Source organism: Propithecus coquereli, unplaced genomic scaffold, assembly GCF_000956105.1.
Source record: "Propithecus coquereli isolate 6110/MARCELLA unplaced genomic scaffold, Pcoq_1.0 Scaffold165, whole genome shotgun sequence".
NCBI classification, from domain to species: Eukaryota; Metazoa; Chordata; class Mammalia; order Primates; family Indriidae; genus Propithecus; species Propithecus coquereli.
In genome coordinates, this window is record NW_012141080.1 from 1,671,559 (window position 1) to 1,681,666 (window position 10,108).

A 10,108-nucleotide genomic window follows, 5' to 3' on the forward strand; every position below is an offset into this window, starting at 1 on the left:
ATGAAACCACTCATGCATTGCTGGTGGTAGTATAAAATTATACAGCCTTACTGGGAGCAATGTGGCAATACTTACCAAGCAAATCTAACAATACAAATCTAGCTGTGTCTAGAAATTTTGCTACTATTGAACAAAGGCTCCCAGGAGAAGATGAGCCAAATAGAATCTCTGGGTCATGATCTGGCTTCAGTTTTCGCGAGAGTTTACATAAATTCCCATTTGGGGAAGTCATTGGCAAGGTCATGAGAAACATAGGGAAACATAGGGCTCTACGCATTTGGGCCATCTGGTAGGATCAAAATGTGGATTACATATCAAAAGTCTGGTAGGAATATAATTAGAGGGAATGGGATGCTGTGTATTTTCTGCTTCTTGGCTCACTCACTGGTCAACTGCCAACTGTCAGGAGTAGATTAAAGTGGAACACTTCTGTGAGGTGAAATGAGTGTCTTCATCTGATCCAAAGCAGCCTGGTGTGGAGAGGGGAGACAGATGTCATTAGCACATGTTCAATACAAGCCACACCAGGTACAGATAAGACTCTGGGCCAGACTCATCCAGGCATTCTGCCCTCAGGTTAATAAAAAGGTGGTAGAGTGGCAGCAGATGTCTTGTTGATGACAGCCCTCAAAGTGCCTGCTTTTGAATCACTCTGTTCCATTCTAGACTGCAAGCAATTTGGTGTCAGTAGAAAATCACTGCCACTCTGCAGTCTCCTTAAAACTTCTTCTAACTTCTAGGGATTTCCTTCAGCTCTGTCTTGTACTGATCTTTTGTTTGCCCTTTCCCATGTATTTGACTTTTTTGGATTACTGTTGTCTTATGTTCTTCAGTAGCTTATTGAGAAAGGATATGTGAGAGATACATTTTTTAGACTTTTCATTTCTGAAAATGTCTTCATTCTGTTCTGATATTTGATTGATATTTGATTGATAGCTGGATATGCACGTGGATTTGTCCTTTCCTTGCTTTAGTTCTGTCAGTTTGTGCTTGATGTAATTTGAAGCCTTGTTGTTCGTTGCATATATGGTTATTGATTATGTGCACATTTGATTATTCTATCTTCCTGATGGATTTACCCTTTTATCATTTTGGGATAGGCCTCTTTATGTCTGATAATACTCTCGTATTAAATAAAATCATACCTACTTTTTTATGATTAGTGTTTTTATGATATATCTCTATTCTTTTTGCTTCAACCTATTTGTGTTCTTATATTTGTGGTATGGTTCTGCTAAACAGCATATAGTTTGGTCATGGTTTTTATGTAGTCTGTCTCTTTTTATTGATTTATTTATGATTAATTTTATTGCAGACACAGATGGGTTTAAGTCTATCATCCTGCTATTTATTTTTTATTGTCTTGTCTGTTCCTGTTTTCCTTTTCTCTTTCTTTTTTTTAAGTGATTGCTCTAGGGATTACAGCTTATATGCTTTTCTGACCACCTTTATATTTTTACATACTACTTTACAGTTCATCTGAAGTGTTTGTGTGCTAACTCTAATCTGGATTATCTCTACATTTGCTTCTTTTGCCTTGTTTATCTCTTGATTGGTTTTGTCTTCTCATTGTTTTTGCTTTTTCACATCTAGTAATTTTTGTTTGTATGATGGACATGTTGTATGATACATATTAATAGCTCCCTCTAAAATATGTTTTGTTTGGCCAGACAGTTAAATTATTGGCAGATCATTCTGATCCTGCTGGAGCTTGTTTTTCAGATTTGCAAGGGGGTCTTTTTCAGTTAGATCATAGTCCTTTCTCCTAGGGTATGGTCCTTACTCCCATGGCTTTTCTGGGATCTCAGCTGTTCACCAGTATCTCTACTCCTGCCAGTTTCAAACTGCAGCATCTTCCCAGCTCTGTGCAAGCTTTGAAATCTCTGTTCAGATTTCAGTCTCCCAGTTGTTGCTGTCTGCTTGTTTCCCTGGATGCTTGCTGTCCATCCGCACATAGTAAGAACGAAGCAAAGATCTGAGGTGAATTATTATGGAGAATGTTAGGGCCTCTTTTCTGTGGCTTCCTTAGCTCCATTACCCTGTGACTTAATCTGTTTTGTGCTGCTATAACAGAATACCTGAGACTGGGTAATTTATAAAGAACAGAAATTTATTTTCTCACAGTTCTGGAAGCTAAGAGTCCAAGATCAAGGTGCCAGCAGGTTGGGTGTATGCTGAAGGCCTGGTCTCTGCTTCCGAGGTGCTTCCAAGGTGGCACCTTGAATGCTGCATTCTCTGCAGGGGAGAAATGCTGTATCGTTGAATGGCAGAAGGTAGAAGGGCCAAAAAGGGGACAGACTCCCTCCTGAAATCGCCTTTAGAAAGGCGCTTATCTCATTTGCAAGGGGAAGAGCCCTCATGACCTAGTCACTTCTCGAAGGCCACACCTCCCAATACTGTTACATTGGGGATTAAATTTCAATATGAATTTTTGGAGGGGACAAAAGATATTCAAACCATAGCATCCTGACCCCAAATCCCAGTTGCTTTGCAGACCCAAATGCCAGTTTTTATTTATTCCATATAGCAACACTCACTTCTGCCTGGGCTTTATTTTTCTGTGCCCTATTTCGGAAAATACCCTCAGGGACATTTTTACTGAATGTAAAGTTCAAGACTGATATATTTTTTTTTTTCCTTTCAGCATCAGGGTGAATGTGGGGCTCTGCTCCTATATGCCCTTTTTTCAATAATAGTAGACGGGCACTGGTTGCTCTCCCATGCCTGCAAATGGTCATTTTATTTTGTCCAGCTTTTATGGTTTGCCTCTCTCAGAATTTTGAATTCATTACTTTTTAGTGTAGCATAGTGTGGTTTAGGAAGTCTAAAGGCCTTCTGTGTGCTTATCAGAATGTGACTTACTCTCTCCTGAAACTAATAAACTTTTCTCTTTGTACCCAGCATTCAGAAATTTCTTTACGATTGATTTTTTTGTTTGTTTGTTTGGCGTAAAACTACAGAAATTTATTCTCTCACAATTTGGGAGGCCAGAAGTCCAAATTCAAGGTGTTAGGAGGACCAGGCTTCCTCCAGAGGCTTTAGGGGTGATTCCATTCCTAGCCTCCCTCCTCTTCTGGTGCCTGCAGGCATTCCTGGGCTTGTGGGCCACCTCACTCCAATCTTTGCCTCTCTGGTCACGTGTGATTCCTTTTCTTCCTTTTTGCCTGGTAGATCATAAGTTTTTTTTTTTCTTTTGTTTGATTTTGTGAAGTGTGAAAAATACACAGAAATACTAATAATTTGCCAACCTATTATACAATCTAGTCAATACTTAACATTTTGGCTTATTTGCCTCCACACATTAAAGTTTTTTTCTTTTTTTTTTTGAGACAGAGTCTCACTCTCTTTCCTAGGCTAGAGTGCCATGGCATCAGCCTAGCTCACAGCAACCTCAAACTCCTGGACTCAAGCGATCCTCCTGCCTCAGCCTCCCAGGTAGCTGGGACTACAGGCAAGCGCCACCATGCCCGGCTAATTTTTTCTATTTTTAGTTATTTCGGCCAATTTCTTTCTATTTTTAGTAGAGACGGGGTCTTGCTCTTGCTCAGGCTGGTCTCGAACTCCTGAGCTCAAACGATCCTCCCGCCTCGGCCTCCCAGAGTGCTAGGATTACAGGTGTGAGCCACTGCGCCTGGCCCTAAAGTTTTTTCTTTATATTACACAATTCATACATGAATTCTGTCTCTTACTCTATCATATGAAGATGTGCCCTCCCTAGCATACTGTCTCTCTTCGTTTTATGTCACCTCACTCATTGCTAAAATCCTCTTGACTATCAAAGCCAGTCTTCTCACCTTAGCAGTAATCAGTATTAGAAGTTTTGTGTGGATGTGTATCCAGTCCTCTTTTTAAAAGTACTTTTGTATGAATTAACGGGATTATATAGAATTTTTAGGTCATGTCATATGCATACTTTCGGAATTCTGTTTAATTATCGACGTACTTGAGCCAGCTTTCTGTGCCTTTTGTTTTCAGGCTTTGTGTTAAGTTTGTCTCTTATAAAAAGTGTGAATATATATATATATTTTTTTAAAGCCATGAAGGTGTTAATCTTTTAACAAACATTTATCCCATTTTATTTTTTTTTAAAGAGACAGAGTCTCACTCTGTCACCCAGGCTGGAGTGCAGTGCTATGATCATAGCTCACCGTATCCTTGAACTCCTGGGTTCAAATGATGCTCCTACCTCAGCCTCCCCAGTAGCTGGTACTGCAGATGCACACCACTGCACTCTGGCTATTTTTTTAAAAATTTTTTTGTAACTTGGGGGGGGGCAACATAAGTAACATAAATATCTGTACCCCCATAATATGCTGAAATAAAAAAAAAAAAAATTTTTTTGTAGAGGCAAGTCTTGCTCTGTTACCCAGGCTGGTCTGAAACCCCTGCCCTTAAGTGATTTTTCCACCTTGGCCTCCCAAAGTGCTGAGATTGTAGGTATGAGCCACTGTGCCTGGCCCCTATTTTAGCTTGATTACTGATTTTATTGATCTACTTTTCCCCCTCTGCTGGTCTGTCAGAATATATTTTCATCCTTTTAGGGGCTATCTTACTTTTTTTCAGTACTTATTTAAATGTTTATTTTAAAATTTAATCAGAATCTTTCTCCCAAACATGATACTTTCCCCATGCTACAACTACGAAGTTGATGGAATCCAAAAATTAATTATAGCTTATTATTTAACACCTCCTTCTCCTATTCTGTATTTGCTTAATTTAATATCTTTTGTGGATTTATTTGCTTTTGTTTTTTTCCCATAGCATCCAACTGATTCTTGCTGGGTTTAATTTTCTTCTTTTTGGAGTATGTCCTTTATGACATTTATTATCAGTCATCATTCTAGATCAGGGGTTGTCAAATTATGGCCCATTGTCCAAATGGCCTGCTGCCTTGTTTTTATATGGCCCACAAGCTAAGAACGATTGGGGGGGAACTATCAGAATATTATGTTGTGTTGTGAAAATTATATGAAATTCAGATTTCTATCCATAAATCAAGTTTTATTGGAACACAGCCATGCCTATTTGTTTACGTGTTGTCTAGGCCTGCTTTTGTAGTGTACTTGCCAAGTTGATTAGTTTTGGCAGAGACTACATGCATCTTGGAAAACCTAAAATATTTACTACTTGACCCTTTATAGAAAAAGTTTGCCAACTTGTGTTCTAGATATTTTCAGCACTTTGAAGATATTCCATTGTTTTGTGGCTCCATTGTTTTTGTTGAAAAATAAGCTGTCAGTTTTATTGTCTTTGAATGTTCTGAGGTTATTAGTTTTATTATGATGTGCCTAAGTGGGGTTTTTGTTTCTTGAAACTGTAGCCTGAAGCTGTTTTGGAAAATTCTCAGCTATTATCTCTTCAAATATTGTTTCTGCTGTATTTCCTCTCCTACTAGGACTCCAATTGCAAGTATAATTGCAAGTATATTAGACCTTTTCAGCTTATTGCATGTGTCTTTAGACTCTAATGTATTTTCCATCCTTGTTCCGTATGTATTTTATTTTTTGAGACAGAGTCTCACTCTATTGCCCTGAGTAGAGTCCCATGGCATCAGCGTGGCTCACAGCAACTTCAGACCCCTGGGCTCAAGCAGTCCTCCTGCCTCAGCCTACCAAGTTGCTGGGACTACAGATGTGCACCACAATACCTGGCTAATTTTTCTGTTTTTAGTAGAGATGTGATCTCACTTTTGCTCAGGCTGGTCTTGAACTCCTGAGCTCAAGGGATCCTCCTGCCTCGGCCTCCCAGAGTGCTAGGATTATAGGTGTGAGCACCCCTGCCTAGCCTTCCTTCTATATTTTAGTCTGGATATTTTTTACTGACATTATCTTTTCAGATCTTTCTAATCTGTTATATCCAACTATATAAATTTTTTTTCTACCATTTTTATGGCTTGGATGCAGTAGGAAGCTCCTTGTTTTTGATATTTTTTCTCATAATTGGAAGCACATCTTCTGCCTTTTAATATTCAAAGCTTTAACATTGATGCCTATATAATCATCAATGCACTGGTAACATCAGATACCAAATATTTATGTTCATATGCTTGTCTCCCTGTACCCATCTTGAGAGCAGAAACAGTGTTTTATTAATTTTAGATACCTATCAGATATGATAGGGCCAAAGATAAGGAAATCTGAATGTTTTAACTACAAAAATTTTTTTTTCGAGACATGACAGTGAACAAGATGTACTGTTGGTGTTATATGTAAATTTTCATGGTGAATAACTGTTACGACGATATGGTAAGAAAAAGTTTTCATTTATCCTTTCTATGTCACCAAACCATGATCTCTTCAGAATGAATAACAATATGCCATTTCAGGGATCAGTTTCATTCACGGATGTGACTGTGGACTTTACCCAGGAGGAATGGGAGCAACTGGACCCCTCTCAGAGGATCCTGTACATGGATGTGATGCTGGAGAATTACAGCAACTTACTTTCAGTGGGTAAGTACACTTTTCATTTGGAGCTATCTGCCTAGTGGCATTTATGTCCTTTCTTAGTTACCAAAAATTGTGAGCTTCTGAATTACAAAATGGTTTTGGCCTCAAGCTTTAGGTGTTAAAGCTGGGAGAGAGTGCAGCCTCTGAAGTTCTACCTTCTTTGAAGGTTTCTGAAATTCAGTCAGTTAGGTGCTGTGTCCCATTAGTAAATCGTGTGATTTTCAAGTTGGAGCGACAAAAAGTTGTGGATAGTATAGTTACAATTGCCAGTTCAGAACGTTTTAGGGGAGATATGAAAGGGGAATCAGAAACCAGTGGAATTAGTAATCCAGGGATTGTGAACAGATTCATATGAACAGTACCTTTTTCAAATCCCTAAACCTTTCAAGATGGCTGAGTACAGAGGACCTATACCCCAGGTTTCTGAATCACACCTCCAAATACCAGTCTCAACTTTTTTCTCTGTTTGACTTAATAGATACTTGCCTAAAACATCTTAAACCTTTGACTTGTAATTAGTTGTTCTTTCATTAATACTGTTTGTTTGCTAGAATGGTGACCTTTATAGTTTAGCTCATGGGAATTGGTGTTGTCAATGGAAGAGAACCCAAACTCTGTAAAATTAAAGAGGTTTATTCTGAGCTGAGTATGTGTGACCAAGGCCTGGAGAGCCACACCCAAGAAGCCTTGAGCAAGTGATCTTGCCATGCTTGGGTTACAGTTTGGTTTTATGCATTTCAGGGAGACAGGAATTACATGTGAAGTCATAAATCAATACATGGAAGGCATACAGTGGTTTGGCCCAAAAAGGTGGGACATCTTAAAGTACAGAATTACAGGTTATAGGTGGTTTTAAAGACTCTTTGACTTGTAATTGGTTCAAGAAATGCAGCTTTGTCTAAAGCCTTAGAATGTTTTTATGGTAAAGGAACGCTGTTAATCAGAGGCAAGCGACTTTGTCTTAATGGCCTTCAGAGTATTAATGAGTTACAAAGAAGGGAGGGGAGCTTTATGAGGCATGTCTGACCTCCTTTCTCAGGGCTAGCAACTCAGCTGTAGGGAATTTCTGGGGTCCCTTTGGCCAAGAGGAGGTCCATTCAGTTGGCTGGAGGGGCTTAAAATTTTATTTTAGTTCACAATTCCCCCTTTTTGGCCAAGATCTGCCAGAGGTAGCATTGCTGGCCAGACCTTTATTTTGTCCCATTGTTGCCAGGATGGTTTGGCTACCTGCCCCGGGTCCATCCAGGCCCTTGGTGAAACCCTTGTGGCCAAGGGGCCTTAAGAGCCCAGAGGGCTTACAGGAGGTGAGTTGTATCTTTCATTATATATTACAATGTAATAATAATAGAAATAAAGTGCACAATAAATATAATGTGCTTGAATAATCCTGAAACCATCCCCCTGGTCCGTGGAAAAATTGTCTTCCATGAAAATGATCCCTGATGCCAAAAAGGTTGGGGACCACTGGCTTACAGCCAATTAAACGTTCTAGGCCAGAGAGGACTGGAGGTGGACAGGCACCCGTCAACCCCTTAAAAACTTCTAGGGTAACATAAGAGTAAAATCAAAATATCAAAGGCAAGGGTACAAAATAAATTTGTAAGTGTTGAGCCACTGTATGCTTGGGTTTAGTTGCAGACTTGTAGCAATTTGTTTTGTACAGCATTATTTTTTGTGGTCAGTGTAGTAATTTGTCCCAAGCTGACCAATAAATTTCTTACTACACATTTATTTGCATAAACCCCATAACTGGGAATAGCTGTACATAGGAAGCTCTAAGTCTACGGGAAGCAGGAAATTCTTACTGTTAGAATCAACGTTCGGACCACGTGGGCCAAAAAGACAAAGTCTCTCATTTCATATTTGTATACGTATCTGCATGTCCATCCTTGATCTGGAGGGTCTGACCTAATTCCATCCCTTGAAATCAGCCCTTGTAATCTCACATGCCCACCTCTTCCACAATATTCCCTAGGCCTAGAGGAAAGATGTTTGTAGTTTTAGTAGCAGGGCAGCGGCAGTGAATAACAGGCCTGCCTGGCAGGATTCAATAGTTTTAAATCCTGGAGATATCAGGTAAACTTCGCCATTTACTTACGTTGACTCTGAAAAACAAAACAAGAGAATCAGTTATGTTTGAAATAACAGGACTTTCTTAAGGTATATCTTGTACTATAGCTGATTATAAACTGTTTGAGCAGAATCAAAGTAAAATAATAATTGTAGATGATAAAAGTCTTTAAATAGTCATGGTTAAAGACACAAAGGAGATTTGGTTATTTCTGTGGCATATAGCAATTTAGCATAATTATAATTATTTACATATACCAAGACATATTAGAATTTTAGGACTCTCATACAGTTTTGGAACAGATATTCATAATATTTATACAACTATAACCCAAGGAAAGTTAAAGATCATTTCATATTTGACAGTGCTTTCTGTATAGCTTTAACACATCAAATAAGCCTGATATGTCGCTCTTGGACTTTTAGTGGCTCTATTAAAATGCTAGTTTGAGGTTAAAAGCACTGAATTAATTTGGAGTTTTGGTTTTAGAAAGTTTGTCAAATATTAAAGGTTCAAAACATTTTTTCACAATAAAATCACAAGTCAGTGTAAAATAGTGGTCATTTATTTAACCAAGAGTGATAGTCATCAAAAGGCTCTATGCACGGGGATGTGCACGCCTGTAATCCTAGCACTTTGGGTGGCTCAGGTGGGAGGATTACTTGAGGCCAGTAGTTCGAGACCAGCCAGAGCAAGACCCCGTGTCTACAAAAAAATTGAAAAATTAGCTAAGTGTGGTAGCACATGCCTATAGTCCCACCTACTTGGGATACTGAGGCAGGAGGATTGCTTGAGCACAGGAATTTGAGGTTGCAGTGAGTTGTGAATGCCACTGGACTCTAGCATGGGCAACAGAGTGAGACCTTGTCTCAAAAAAAAAAAAAAAAAGCTTTTTAAAGTCAATACAGGAAGTTATAGGGGGCATAACCCTTTTAGTTTTTCTAGTTGGAGTATCTTGATAAAGCATAAAATCTTTGTTTCTGTTAGGCCAGATACCCAAAAGGTAAAGGAAAACTTTCTGTATTGCAATTGCTTTTTTGTTTGCTTTTTATGGGAAGCCCATTTAGATAACCTGGACCTTAAACCTGATGAAAAGGGCAGTTGGATTAATCAGACACAGCAAGAGTGTGTCGAGGATCCTGAGTATTACAGTGTATTATAGAAGAATGTGCATAAGAAAAACCTAGTACCTTGAATATGGGAACAAATTACTCTTAGCAACCGCAAAAGTTTTCTGACCACATTAAATAATTAAGACCTATCAAGAAAGGCCAAGAGTATGTTGTTAAGTTACACTGGAGGAAAAACATTGTTTTCTTAAACCTTTAAGATATTCTAACGTAAGGCCGTAACAACAGACTTCAAAGCAGAAGGGAAAAAATTACAGGAGCTGACAGAAAGTGAAGGTGAGAGTTATCATCCCAGCTTTTTTAAAGAGAAAAAAAGCTGAAATCAGTCATATGCAGAAGAAATTGAGCTTTTAAGATACAAATCTGAGAATTTTTTTAATTAAAAAAGGAAACAGGTTATAGAATTAAAATTAATGTCATGTAATTTCATTAAGAGTAAATATATTTTAGGAAAACTT

At 38.5% G+C, this 10,108-nt stretch overlaps 1 protein-coding gene across 4 annotated transcripts in view; it reads left to right on the forward strand.

The window, feature by feature from the left end:
• Nucleotides 1-10,108, forward strand: part of ZFP1 (ZFP1 zinc finger protein) — a 32,144-nt gene that overhangs the window by 13,726 nt on the left and 8,310 nt on the right. For 2 of the 4 annotated variants that reach the window (XM_012641525.1, XM_012641527.1), the window contains one exon: nt 6,326-6,452. The exons of 1 other annotated variant lie outside the window; for it this stretch is intronic. In XM_012641525.1, coding sequence (XP_012496979.1) covers nt 6,326-6,452 — 127 coding nt within the window. Of the gene's footprint in view, nt 1-6,301; nt 6,453-10,108 lie in introns of those variants that run through there. One more of the 4 variants, XM_012641524.1, reaches the window with a different exon arrangement.